The sequence below is a fragment of the Urtica dioica genome, chromosome 4 (assembly GCF_054948205.1).
Source record: "Urtica dioica subsp. dioica isolate 48M chromosome 4, U.dioica_male_clone48M_v1_H2, whole genome shotgun sequence".
Taxonomy (NCBI): Eukaryota; Viridiplantae; Streptophyta; class Magnoliopsida; order Rosales; family Urticaceae; genus Urtica; species Urtica dioica.
Window position 1 is genome coordinate 3375890 of NC_142759.1, and position 14134 is coordinate 3390023.

At 35.9% G+C, this 14134-nt stretch overlaps 2 protein-coding genes and 1 pseudogene across 2 annotated transcripts; all 3 read right to left on the minus strand.

Moving 5' to 3' along the window:
• Nucleotides 1–1860: 1860 nt before the first annotated feature.
• Nucleotides 1861–4144, minus strand: LOC149399353 (UDP-glycosyltransferase 91A1-like). Its single transcript, XM_089613566.1, has 2 exons — nt 3189–4144; nt 1861–2578 (listed from the first exon to the last, which is right to left on the minus strand). The coding sequence occupies exons 1-2, from the start codon at nt 3960–3962 to the stop codon at nt 1943–1945; spliced, it is 1410 nt and encodes a 469-aa protein (XP_089469692.1). The 5' UTR covers nt 3963–4144; the 3' UTR covers nt 1861–1942.
• A 1287-nt stretch (nt 4145–5431) lies between these two features.
• On the minus strand, nt 5432–7756 carry LOC149399354 (UDP-glycosyltransferase 91A1 pseudogene; annotated as a pseudogene).
• Nucleotides 7757–8116: 360 nt separating this feature from the next.
• LOC149399355 (UDP-glycosyltransferase 91A1-like) lies at nt 8117–13986 on the minus strand. The gene is made up of 2 exons (XM_089613695.1): nt 13047–13986; nt 8117–8942 (listed from the first exon to the last, which is right to left on the minus strand). Exons 1-2 carry the CDS (start codon nt 13825–13827, stop codon nt 8323–8325), a joined length of 1401 nt encoding a protein of 466 aa, XP_089469821.1. The 5' UTR covers nt 13828–13986; the 3' UTR covers nt 8117–8322.
• Nucleotides 13987–14134: the final 148 nt, after the last annotated feature.

A 14134-nucleotide genomic window follows, 5' to 3' on the forward strand; every position in this document is an offset into this window, starting at 1 on the left:
TAAATTAAAAGTTGGGGCTTGAAACTCATAAAGTGTGAAATAAGTGCCCAAAGTCAATTTAATATCTGAATTCATTATCGCTTATCTCGAATTCTTTCGTCATGTCTTTCTTGAATTCTGATGCGTATTCTTCTGCAGTCAAATTTAAACTCCTTAAACGAATATTAAAGTATAATTGCAGCAAATAAAGGTCGAATCCATATGAACCTAGATGAATCGAATAACCAAATAATCTCATAAAAAGAAACAAAAGAAAAGAAATGAAATGAATTGGATTTTTTGAGAATTCTAAAAGAGGAAAATATCAACAGCATCCCCAGTATTTAATCGAAATGTACGATTTATACATTTAGTTTCCAGAAATATCATACATATTCATTCGGTTTAATATAATTGACATATATCTCTCTTACAAATCTGTTATATTACAAATATCACAATTTTCGTTTATTTTTTACAAAAAAAAAAAAATTGAACTCACCAAAATACCCTTAATGAAATAATTTTCTATTTTCTATTCTATATACAAACAATTAAATTAAAAAAAAATTTATTTGTAAAAATTTAAGGATTTTTTTTATAAAGAGAGATTTTAATTTTTTTTTTTAATAAAATTGTAAATAAATATTTATTCTCTTAAAGGTATTTTGGGGAGTTCAAATTATTTTTTTGTAAGTAATAAACGAAAAGGTGATATTTGTAATATAACATTTTTTAGGGGAGCTATATGTCATTTATATTAAACTGAAGTGATATGTCTAATATTTCTAGAAATTGAAGAGATAAATCTCGTATTTCGATTAAACACGAGGGATATTCTTGATATTTTCCCACTTAAAAGTAACTAAGAGAAAATCAATTGAGAAAAATATGGTCGAAATGTCATTCCCCACCACCAAGCACCAAGCGTTAATACCAAATTACTGGTTTATAATTATTTCACAAAGTCAACATCCATAAATTTACAAATGATTCTCTTGGTTTTTCTTCGAGAGAATTCCATGAATATTTCCATTATTGGTTTCTAGACGTAAAACCCATAAAAGAAAAGAAAACACATAAAGCTGGTAAAGAAAAGAAAATGGATCAATGGTTTTGAGAATTCTAAAATTATATGAACAAATTATGATCGAAATATCATTCGCCACCACCAACGTGAAATATCAAATTACGATGCAGATTATGTTCGCAAATTATTCCAAAAAGTCAACATCCAAAAATCTAATCTAATGATGAACAAATGATTTTCTTGATTTTTCTCTATGAATTTTCCTTATCGTTGTCTTCTCGAGAATTCCAAGAACTTTTCTATTAAAATTGGGGATTTAAATGCCCAAAAATTAATCCCCAAAATCAATTTAACATTTGAACCCAATGTCAGTCATCTCGAACTTTTTCGTCTATCTCTTTCTTGAATTTTGATGCGAATTGTTATTCGATGTGAAATAAATTCTTTAAATGGATTTAAAGTATAAATTAAAATTTCCAATTAATTTCCTTATTATTTTACTAAATTTAAATAAACTACATTCACTAATAAGTCACGCTTCTGGTTCTTATTTACTCTACACTTTAGAATGTTATCTCCACCTCGTCCTTGCTAACCATATGTCAGGTATTCACTTCCTCTGGTGAGGCTTCAGTCCTTTTTGTTTGGTCGAGCTTGGTCAAGTCTGGGATATTAGGCCCGGTTAGGCTCTAGTCTTTTTTTTTTTAAGTGTAGATTTTTTTTTCTTCTTCAAAATATTACATAGTTCTCTCAGGAAAACATTACATTGTCATTGTACAGCCATCACATATTTAATTACGCCGTAAGTACCCACATTATTATTTTTTTCTCACGAGAGAAGGCAAATAGGGAGGGAAAATTTTTGACACATGAACAACATCTTCAATGTCCTTCTCACATAAATAAAGTTTAATTCAACATCTTCACTTAGTTTCAGACACCATTCCTCCTATGAGACTTTAGATGGACTAAAAACTCATCGACGCATTTGTCTTGAACTTCTTTATCTCCAAACATTCCACTCACTTCTTTAGCCTTATCTCTATAAACCTTTCCTTCATCTCCTCTCACCACCATCCTCAACGACTCAGCCACCGCGTTCCTCGTAAAAGACCCGTCGTTTTCGTCCCGGGGAATTGCAAATCCCATCTTCCTCTCCTCCAACATCTTCAGATTTAGCCCTTGGTCGTTCGAAAACGCCACCAAAATCAACGGCTTCGAGAATTGAAGAGCCTCAACGACTGAGCTCCAACCCGAATGGTTCAACAAAGCCCCGACCGAGGCATGTGCCAGGATCCTCACTTGCGGGACCCAACTACGGCACACGTACCCTCTCCTCCCAACTCGCTCCTCAAACCCATCCGGAAGTCGAGCCTCCGAATTGAGCCGGGATCTAAAAGCCCAAAAGAAGGGCAAACCCGAGAGCTCCAATCCTAGAGCAATCTCCGCCAGCTCAGCCTCGGTCCACTCAGCCTCCGACCCAAATGCGACGTACACCACCAAACCCTTCTCTTGCTCCTCAAGCCACCCCTCGATGTTCCGCCAAGTGTCACCCTCTCCATGATCCAACTGTTAAAAAGATATGTTCATTTTAAAAAAAAAAAAAAAAAAATTGTGCACATAATTTTTACAAAAAATTGGCTACATAAGCCACCTAAACTATAGGAATTGTAAATTAGTCAACCTTTGGTAAATACTTTGTAAATAGCCAACTTGCATATGTGTCAGCCTATTAATTACCTAAAATATATGTTTGACTGTGTTAAATAAGTCTTTTATTAATATGTTAATAAGTTTACTAGGATATTTACAAGAAATTAACTAAAGGTAGGCTATATCTCAATCCACTATATCTGTGTGGCTATATAGCTTAATTCCGTGAGCTAAACTAAATTAATTTATTCTAATCTACAAGTCCAATCAGAGTACTACAATGAATCAAATTGAAAATTTCACAAATTCTAGTACAGTATGAATATGACAATTCCTAGAATCCTCGCATTTTCAATCCTTCCATAAACATGTGTTACCTATTCTAATTGAAATAGTAAATAGGATAAAAGAAATATAAATGAAATAGTAAATAGTAAATAAATTACTTGATAGACTGTATTTGAAAAGAAGAAATTGAAGTTAATATTCGTACGACTAATAAATTAAATTAAATGTTAAATCTAACCTGTGCCGCTGGAGCAAGCTGGCCCACGGGGACGACGGGCTTCTGAAGAAGATCTCCGAGCAACGACAAGTAGTCTCTCTCCAGCTCCCAGCAGCTTCTCACCGCCACCACGTCGGAGTCTTTAAGAGAAGTGACCAGCCGGTACACCATCGATATATTATCATCGTCGCCGTGGATCGCGTTGGCGAGCTTCGTAAACTCGAACGCCCGGAGCGCCACGTCGGACGGGAACGTGACCCACCTCGGCGGCGACGTGAAATCCTCGAGACTCTTCCGATAGCTCGGAAACTCGACGCCGTAGTAGCCGAGACACGACGCGGTGAAGATGCTCAGATACGCCGATCCGATCCCCAATCCCCGAGCCAGGCCGGGGATCCAATACGCGATGAAGTCGTGGACGATCCAGTCGGGTCTGGCCGAGTCGAGGAACCGGGACATCGGGTCTTTGAGGAGGTCGTGGGCCTTCTTCAGGACTGGGCTCTTCTCCGGCGGCAACTCCGACGTGGCCTCGGCGTCGCCGGGGAGTCCGGGGACGGACGGCAATGGAAGCTTCACGAAGGTTATGGATTGGGAGAGATTCGGCGGGAGTTTCGGGAGGCGATCGATGTTTCTTGGCGTGGAAATGAATGAGACTCTGTGGCCTTTCTGAGCGATGAGCTTTGCGAGCTCTAAGTATGGGAATATGTGACCGAAGGCTAGCCATGGGAACATGGCTATGTGAAGCTTCTTTCCATCGTCTTCTGTTTCTTTCATCGTTGAAGTGTAAATGTCCATGGATATATTCTGTATCGATCAATCTTTCTGGAGTTGAATACTTGTATTGTGTTGTGTTGTTCTCTTTTTCTTATTTTAGTATATATCATTGGGACTTGATTGATCCCACTGAAATTCTGAGCAGTACATCGTGGCGTCGTGACTTTTTCTTTATGATCTGACTCAGATTGACGACAATAATTCAGCTCCACTTGCTTTTTTTTTTTATTACGAATACGATACGATATGATATTGAAACATTTTAAAATAATATGTTTTAGCCTTTATGTCAGTGTCGAAAAACAATGTTATCTTTTCTGGATTTCGTGACGTTATATTTAATTTTTGTTTTAGTTATTTATTGTAATCATAAGGAAAAATGACATTTAAGTAGCTTGTAAGAAAATGAATATGAAACTGCAATGTATTATTGCAATCATAATAGAAAGCTCTCACAATGTCACCTTGTTTATTTTTTAAAATTAATTTACGTGGTTGTGTACAGCTAGCTATATATATATATATATATATATATATATATATATATATATTTTTTTTTTTTTTTTTTGAAGGAGCTAGCTATATATATAAATAGTTCTTTTTTTTTTTTTAGAAAAGCATTATATAATTCATGGTTCCCCAAAATAACATAATTCATAAAGTTGCAGAAACATGTCATCAATGACGAAGAATTATTTATAAATATATATCTGGCCTTTTCTTTTTTCTATGTAACGATTTATCGGAAGGTAACTAAAATTGTTTTGAATTAATAAAGTCTGCATGTGCCACGTTTTGGATCGGCTGACCGTTTATTCAATTTTGATCTTTATTATAGCAAAATATGAAATGTCCTATTTTTTTAAGGAAAAAAAACTGTTTTATCGAAATGTCGCATTTATTCTATCGATTTTTAAATAAAGTAAATAATTTAAAACATATTTACCTATCAAAATCCTCTCTTTTTATAAAATTTTGTCTACTTTTTCATATTAAATAAAAAGTTAACATTGATATAGGCATCACTTAAAAAGTTAACATTGATATTAATAAATAAAAAACAATGAAATAGGCATCGCTCATAAAGCCCTCCTTGGGCTGATTGTGTCTCCGTCGTTGTACATAATCTCTCTGTCTATTACTGAAAGAAGAAACTATAAATAGAGCAAATATATATATATATATATATATATATATATCTACAAAAAAAGAAATGTTTTGAATGAAATAAAAATATCGAGGAAGTGCTTCAATCTAAATATTTTATAAATTTATTGCCCCACTAGAATCATATAACACTCCATTTTATAATCGGTGTTGCCCATGGTTCCAAAGATGTGGAGATATCATAAATCTAAATAATATAAGAAAACAAAACAAAAATTGACGATTCTATTCGTCACATACAGAGTAATAATAAAGGCTTGGTCTGATTATTAGGAAAAAAAAAAAAAAAAAAAAACTTCAAAGACGATATGATTAAGCCTTGATCACGATCTCATTGTATGAGAAGTCTTACAAAGAAGGCCTAAGAACTCATCAACATATTTGTCCTGCACTTTCCAATCACCGAACATCTCACTAACTTCTTTGGTCCATTCCTCTCTTCTCATCACAATCCTCAGCGACTCGGCCACGCCATCCCTCGTAAACGACACGTCGTTTTCGTCCCTAGGAACCGGAAGACCCATCTTCCTTTCCTCCAAGGCCTTGAGCTTGATCTCATGGTCATTGTAGAAAGCCACCAAAACCAAGGGTTTTGAGAACTGAAGCGATTCCACCACGGAGCTCCAACCCGAATGGTTTAGGAATGTCCCAACTGACGCGTGGGCCAAGATCCTCACATGTGGGGCCCAACTACGATAGATGTACCATCTCCGTCCCACCCGATCTTTGAAACCCTCCGGGAGAAGGGCATGTGAGTTGGACCAGGCTCTGAAGACCCAAAAGAATGGCATGCCCGAGAGCTCTAAGCCAAGGGCGATCTTCGCCAGTTGGGTCTCACTCCACTCTGCTTCCAACGCGAACGCCACATATACTACCGAGCCTATCTCTTGCTCATCCAGGCATCCCTTGATCGATTGCCACGTGTCACCCCCTTCTTTATTGACTAGTTTTGGAATGTGGTGATGATAGAAAAGCTTCGTGATAACCTCACCCCAAGTTGGGTTTCATTTACATTTATTTTAATCTAAATATATATATATATATATATATATATATATATATATAAGTGTTGAATAATACATTTTTTCGATGAAAATATAAATCTTAAGCATCATTATCATTTCCAATACTATTTTCAGAAATTTCAATTTAATTTATACACAAAAGCCTGTACATAATATGCATATCATTCATAATGTATATTTTTAGCAATCTTATTATTATTAATTTATTGTCGATAACTAAAATTAGATTCTAAGAATAAATTAAGTTAATTTCTATCACAACTATTAAGCATTGATATGTAAAGCTAGTAATTTAAAATTCAATATACTTTTTGGGAAAAACAAGAGAAAATGGCGGCATAAATACCTGATGTTTGCGGGTTGTTGCACTTATATACCTATTGTCTAAAAGTCGCAGGATAAGTACTTAATGTTGACTTTTTATATCTCCGTCACTACCAAGCCGTTAACTTTGGATGTCAATGTCACATGTCAAAATCTGGTAATTTTGATATATTAAAACATAAAAAAAATCCATTCTCTCTCTACACACACAAACTGATTAATTTTTTACTCAAACGAAAGACATTACTAAATATTTTAGAATTAATCTAATTTTCTTTAAAATACATTATTTTCAAAAAATTTCTATTGGTCCATGAGCAGTGACGGATCCAGAGATTTGGGCACAAATTTAAGTCAATATATGTATAGTTAATTACAAAAGTTGAAAATTTTAAAATTATGTTAAAGATATTTGACAATCAATTAATGCTAATCATTCCGAACTAAAAAACACTTTATTTTAGTAATGTCTTTCGCTTGAGTAAAAAATTAATATGTTTGTGTGTCATAGAGAATAGATTTTTTGAATTTTTTAATATATTAAAATAATAATATAGATTAATTATGTATTTTTTTAATTATCAAAATTACCAGATTTTGACATGTGGCATTGACATCCAAAATTAACGGCTTGGTAGTGACGGAGATACAAAAGTCAACATTAAGTATTTATCCCGCGACTTTTAGACAATAGGTATATAAGTGCAACAACCCGCAAACATCAGATATTTATGCCGGCATTTTCTCGAAAAACAATAGGATAAGATGCCCATTAAAGTAGGACGAATAAAAAAATATAGCAAAAGAAAGGTGTAAAATATATATAAAAAATATTTTTTTTTATTTTCCAAAACAAAAAGTTTATTTTTCAAAGAAAATTAAAAGATGCCGATCACTTATTCTAAATACTTCTATTAAATAAACAAATACTTCTAATTATATATATGTACATAATTATCTTGAAGTAGGTACCTCCTTCCCCAATCAAGTTCGCCGTCACCGGAGGAAGCTGGCCCACTGGGATAGCCGGCTTCCGAAGAAGCTCGGCGAGCAAATCCAAATAGTTCCTCTCCATCTCCCAACAGTTCTCATTGCCACCACGTCACAGCCCTTGAGAACCGACGCGAACTGGTGGATTATTGACACGTCATCGCCGTTGCCGTTGATCTCGGACAGCATCCGAGCCGCCGTGTGGCGGCTAAAGGCGACTGTGGTCGGGAACGGGACCCACTTCGGCGGCGAAGTGAAGTCCTCGACACTCTTCTGGTAGCCCGGGAAGTTGACTCCGATGTAGCCCATAGCCGAGGCATCGCGATGCTGATTAACACGGTCTTAATCCCCATTTATTCCCGGGCGATCCCGGGGAGCCAGAAGGCTGCGAAGTCGTGGAACAACCAGTTGATTTTTTTTTCTTCTATTTAATAATCTTATATATATGTTATAATCAATCCGTTGAGGCAGACTAGCATTTGGCACGAGAAGCAAAAATAAGAGCAGACTTTGTTTGTATGCTTTTATTTATTCCTTCCTTCTTCACTATCTAATCACCTTATTTTTAATGCACGTTGACCTATTTGTTTAATATGGTAAAATCAAGTATAAATTTGGAGAAAAACTGTAAAATGAGATATTTTTGAAAGATCTCTACTCCACATATGATGTCTATATCATTAATAGATTAAAAACAAAACTAAAATAATAGCTACAAATTTGAACGAAACATAAATCTCGAGCGAGCACTTCAATCTAAGAATTCAAGAAAACATAATAACAATGCGTGATTTTATTCGTCATATATATAGTAATAATGAAGGTTGGTCTCATCGCTAGAAAAGATAAAGGAAAGACAATACGATGATTAAGCCTCAATCACGGCTCTCATTGTAAAGAACGCATAAGAAGTCATCAAGGTACTTGCTTTGAACTTTTCTATCTCCCAACATTGCACTCGCTTCTTTGGCCTTGTCTCTATAGACCTTCCCTTCCTCTCCTCTTGCCACCATCATCAACGACTCAGCCACCGCGTCCCTTGTAAATGGCATGCCGTTTTCGCCCCTGGGAACTGCAAATCCCATCTTCCTCTCCTCCAACACCTTCAGGTTGAGCTCCTGGTCATTATAGAAGGGCAGCAAAACCAGGGGCTTCGAGAATACAAGAGATTCTATTGCAGAGCTCCAACCCGAATGGTTCAGGAAAACCCCGACTGACACGTGGGCCAGGATCTTTACTTGTGGGGCCCAGTTGCGGCAGATGTATCCTCTCCGTCCAACGCGCTCCTGGAATCCCTCCGGGAGATCGGCCTCTGAGTTGGGCCGGGTTCTGAGGACCCAAAAGAACGGCAGACCCGACAGCTCTAGCCCTACGGCGATCTCCGCTAGCTCAGCCTCGCTCCACTCTGCTTCCGACCCGAACGCCACGTACACCACCGACCCTTGCTCTTTCTCATCTAGCCAACCCTCGATCTTTTTCCACGTCTCACCCTCTCCTTTATTTTTATTCATTAATTGAAATGCGGCGATATTAATCTTACAACAATGCAATCTCTGGAAACTATTGAATATAAGCGTAGTTCAATTTACATTTATCTTAAGAATAAATCTCATTTTTACCCCTTGTACTCGTACCTTCGTTACATTTCGCCCCCTGAACTCGAAAATGTTACAAAACTCAAATACGTGTTACAAGGCCCCACTTCCGTCAGTATTTGGACGTTAAGTTATCACGTTTTGATGATGTGGCATGATTTTAAAAGGTATAATAGTATTTTTGGTTATTCTAAATACTTTTAATATTTAATTTTTTTTATCAAATTGTTATTACATCAGTTCGTGTCACGCCCCGGAGAAGAAACATAGGAAAAAGAAAAAAAAAATGAGGACGAAGAAGAAGAGGGGTCGGAGAAGGAAGCAAACCCATTCACTTCACGCGATTTCCAGCGTTTCTCTTCTTCTCCGGCGTGAATTCTCGGCCTCCCTCCTTTTCTCGCGAGTTCTCTCTTTCTTCTTCTTAATTTCGCTAAGCCCTCACCCACGCTATCTCTCATGCTCACTCTATATGTCGCTCTCTTCTTCTTTCCCTCTCGCTCATCTTTTGCTTCTTTCTTTTTTTTTCTTCGGTCATGGTTCTTTCCTCACTCTCTTTTGTGTATTTTTTTTTTCTTTTTCCTATGTTTCTTCTCCGGGGCGTGACAGTTCGATTTTGATTGTTCATCAAAGCTTCGCCATGAATCCATGGACGGAGGGAAGTTATTTTCGCCTGATATCTTCGGTGATTCACACAGCTAGGTAAAAACCCATGGAAATCCATGTTTTTCCTTCGAAAATTAGGGTTTTCTTATTTCGAATTTGGGGCTTTTGCTTCTATGTTGATTCTGCGATTTACTGTATTTACTTGAGTTTGTATTTTGCTCGAATTTGTGGAAATTGTGAGAAAGGCATATCAGTTTCCGAAATTGTTTGTTTGGTCCGAATGTCTGCTTGTTTATATGATAGTTTGAATTTTGGAATCGGGGCTTTAGTTTCATCGAGTTGATTTATAAATCGTGATTCTGTTGGGCTCGGGTTCTATTTGATTATGTGAGATAGAATTGTAATATCTTCGGACGCCAACTCAGGTGGCAAGTCACGCTCAGAAGTACTTTCTCCGAAGAAGTAACAACAATCGCCAGCGACGCAAATCTAGTTTCTTCGGTGAATAAGAGCAGAGCTCGGATTGCTATTGGTGTTGCGATTTGGGGCTTTCTTTGTGTTTTCAGATGGGAAGCTCTGGAGAGGCGAGCAATAAGGCCATCAATGCTTCGGTGGGAGGGTTGGTTTAGGAGAGAAGAAAAATAAGAAGAAATGGATGGAACATGCCTCGGAGAAGGAGAAAGAGAAGAAGAGAAGAGAAATAAGAGTTTTTTTTTAATTTATTATTATAAAAATAATAAAACGATGGTATATTGATAATTGCACATATTTTAAATCTCATGTAACAAAAAAAACATGACATTTAACGTCCAAAATTAGACAGAAGTGGCAACGTGTAATAACGCCATTAGTTAAGAGATTCTCAATGCAACATTTTTCAAGTAGAATGGGCGAAATGTAACCGAGGTATGAGTCCAGGGGGTAAAAATGAGATTTATTCTTATCTTAATCTAAATAAAATATGGGAAAATTATATAAAGTAGTCATTTAAAACTAATTGATTATTAGTTAAATAGTCAAAATTTCAAAAATTTTGCCAAATAGTCAAAATTACATTGTCAATATATATATATATACCAAGATTACATTTTTTTAGGATTATAATAAGTAATATATTAAGTTAAAAAAATTAATATCAATTTTTTTATGAATATGTTTATTGCACATTTTGTTTATTTCACTAATTTTAGACAAATTTTGATAATTTTACAAATCCATTGACTATTTTGAATGATAGTTTTTACGATATGAATATAAATCTTAATTAATCATCATCCTCATTTCTAATACGATTTTCAGAACTGGCAATTTAATATATACACAAGAAACAGTATAATATGCATATCATTCATAAATGTATTCTTAGCAATCTTATTGTTGATTTATAATCGATAACTAAAATTACCAAGTGCCATAACTTGATTCAGAAATAAATTAAGATAATTGCTTTCACTTTTTATAATGGATTGGCTATGATTAAAAAATAAAGGACTGAATGTATACCATAGAAGCCTTCTATTTCTTCGTTAAAAAAAATATACTTATATAGTATAAAATATTTGAAAATTATAATAAAGGAGAAACAATAGTGAAAGATGCCCACTGAAATAAGACAAATAAAAATATATTAAAAGAAGGAATCAAAATCAAAATATATGAAAATATGTTTTTCCAAAAAAAAAAAAAGTATATTTTAAAAATATATATATCAAAAGATGCCAATGACCACTTGTTCTACCTTTCTATAAATGCGAAATGCGTTGCAACGAGATAATTGATACATTTTTTTAATGATAGATTATGTACATAATTTATAAGAACTTTTCATCAATATAAAATAAAACATAATCAAAATGTTATCAAAATACACAAAACGTTTTGTTAAAATAGCATGGTAAGTTTAAGTTATATTAATTTAGATTACATTGATGATGAACATATCATAGGTGTAATCATCCAAAAAAAGCAAAAGCGGTTTGTACTTAAGGTTATAATCTTTTTAAATATGTATGAGCTAATTTTATAAGTTAGAAATGCTAAAAAAATATTAAATAATGAATAAATTTGTTCTACAAGAATTAATTTATAATTTAAAAAATATCTAGAACTATCTTATCAAGTAACGTTAATAAGAACGTATTGTAATTAATCTCTGGTAAAATATTCTTACAATTTGTCAAGGCCATATTTTGATAAAAATTCACACTCCAAACCTTGTGGCCCGGGCGAACATCACATATTAAAAAAAAACGACGTATAGTTTTTAGTCTAATAAATAAAATTACAATCCTCACCATATTACACTTTCTATTTGTAACCGTTAGATTAGTAATTATCCTACGGTCTGCAAACCACCGAGAATTGATTTTTTTTTTTTTTTTAGTTTCTTCTATCTTGATAGTTCTTTTAAAATTGAATATTTGTCTCTTTGTTAGAAGTGTTCCAGAAATCTATGCGATCAAGTAAACAGCTCTACGAACGAATGGATCGGATCGAATTGAAAAATGGAAAGATTTGTACAAATTATACCTTTCGTCACATTTTTGTCGTTGAATATGAATATGTTAGACACCTGTAACTCGATTGGTGAAACAATATCTCTATCCAAAAAAACATATATTTTTTTATCGCCGCGAAAAGAAACTATTTTGTTGCGAATGAACAAGATATTGAAGAATTGTCAATACGTTTAGTTAAAAAAAATCATAATCATCTCTTCCTCTACTTCAAGGTAAGCCCTTTTTCTATTCTTCTTTGATTTATTTTGATGTACCAACCACTTGTCGTCGCGGTGGTTACTTACTAGGACGACCAAAAGCGAGCCACGTTTCTCCAACACGGCCTTGGTGATCTTCGATCTTGTTCTGCTTCTCCGACGAAGATGGTGGTCTCGTTGTGGAAGAGAGGATAGAAGGTTGTGGTTGTGGTCCTCGAGTTCGGTTCCGACTTTGTTGATGAAGCGATACAAACAGCAGTTGGAATGGATATACTTCATTGTTATTGATGGTATGGTATAAGTTTACAACCACTGATAACTTCAGAAGTGCTATTTTCTAGCTTCGATTGATTTTCAGTTTTTAACAAAATATTTTGCATTCTTTATAGCCACTTTGAGTCACCTGCTTCCGCAATTATTTGGATTCACTGTCACATTGTTGTGAGATTTCTATGCTCATTCGCACAATGTGGATTATCATTTTAATTATGTTAAATTTAACCATGTGGATTATTGGAATATATCGTGGTCATTGTCATTGATCTTGATGGTTGATTTGTTCTCATTATTTGACGGATTGCTGCTTCGCTTCTTTTAGCTTTTATGTTCGAGTTTAATAGGGTCTTTATATATATATATAATAATAATAATAATAATAATAATGTGACTGTATTGAAGTAGGTACCTCCTTCCCAAATCAAGTTCGCCATCGCCGGAGGAAGCTGTCCCACCGGAACAACCGGCTTCCGAAGAAGCTCGGCGAGCAAATCCAAATAGTTCCTCTCCATCTCCCAACAGCTTCTCACCGCCACCACGTCACAGCCCTTGAGAACCGACGCGAACCGGTGGATTAACGACACGTCATCGCCGTCTCCGTTGAGCTCGGCCAGCATCCGAGCCACCGTGTGGCGGCTCAAGGTGACCGTGGTCGGGAACGGGACCCACTTCGGCGGCGAAGTGAAGTCCTCCACACTCTTCCGGTAGCTCGGGAAGTCGACTCCGATGTAGCCCAGAGCGGAGGCGATCGTGATGCTGAAGAACACTGTCTTAATCCCCATTTCCCGGGCGATCCCGGGGAGCCAGAAGGCTGCGAAGTCCAAGAACAGCCAGTCGATCGTGGCGGGCCCGATGGAGCCGAGGAGTTTGGCCATCGGGTCTTTGAGGAGATCGTGGGCTTTCTTTAGGGTTAGTACCATCTCCAAAGGCAAGTCCGACGTGGCCTCGGCGTCGCAGGGAATGCCAGGGATTGACGGCAGTGGAAGCTTCGCGAAGGTTATGGATTGGGAGAGATTTGGCGGGAGTTTTGGGAGGCGATCGATGTTTCTTGGTGTGGAAATGAAGGTGATTTTGTGTCCTCTTTGAGCCATGAGTTTGGCGAGATCTAGATATGGGAGTATGTGGCCGAAAGCTAGCCATGGGAACATGGCTATGTGAAGCTTTTTTTCATTGTCTTGTAGATCGGCCATGGTTTGCTAGCTTTTCGATGTCTCTCTCTTGCCTATAGGCTGGGAAAGAGAAACTTTTGCTGAAACTTATAATTATTGAGATTTTTATTGAAATATTGGCTGAAACTTATAAATGCTTGGTCCAAAATCTTTATATTTTTTTGTGTGGAGCAGAATGCTTGGTCCAAACTCTTGATATTTAAAAGATAACCCAGATCATGTATGTATCATCGTGTCCATTTTTTAACTCTTGACTTTTCTGTGTATTTAGGTCTTCAACGCCGTTAGTTAATATTTCCCAAATTATATCCCAATTCATATATGCAAA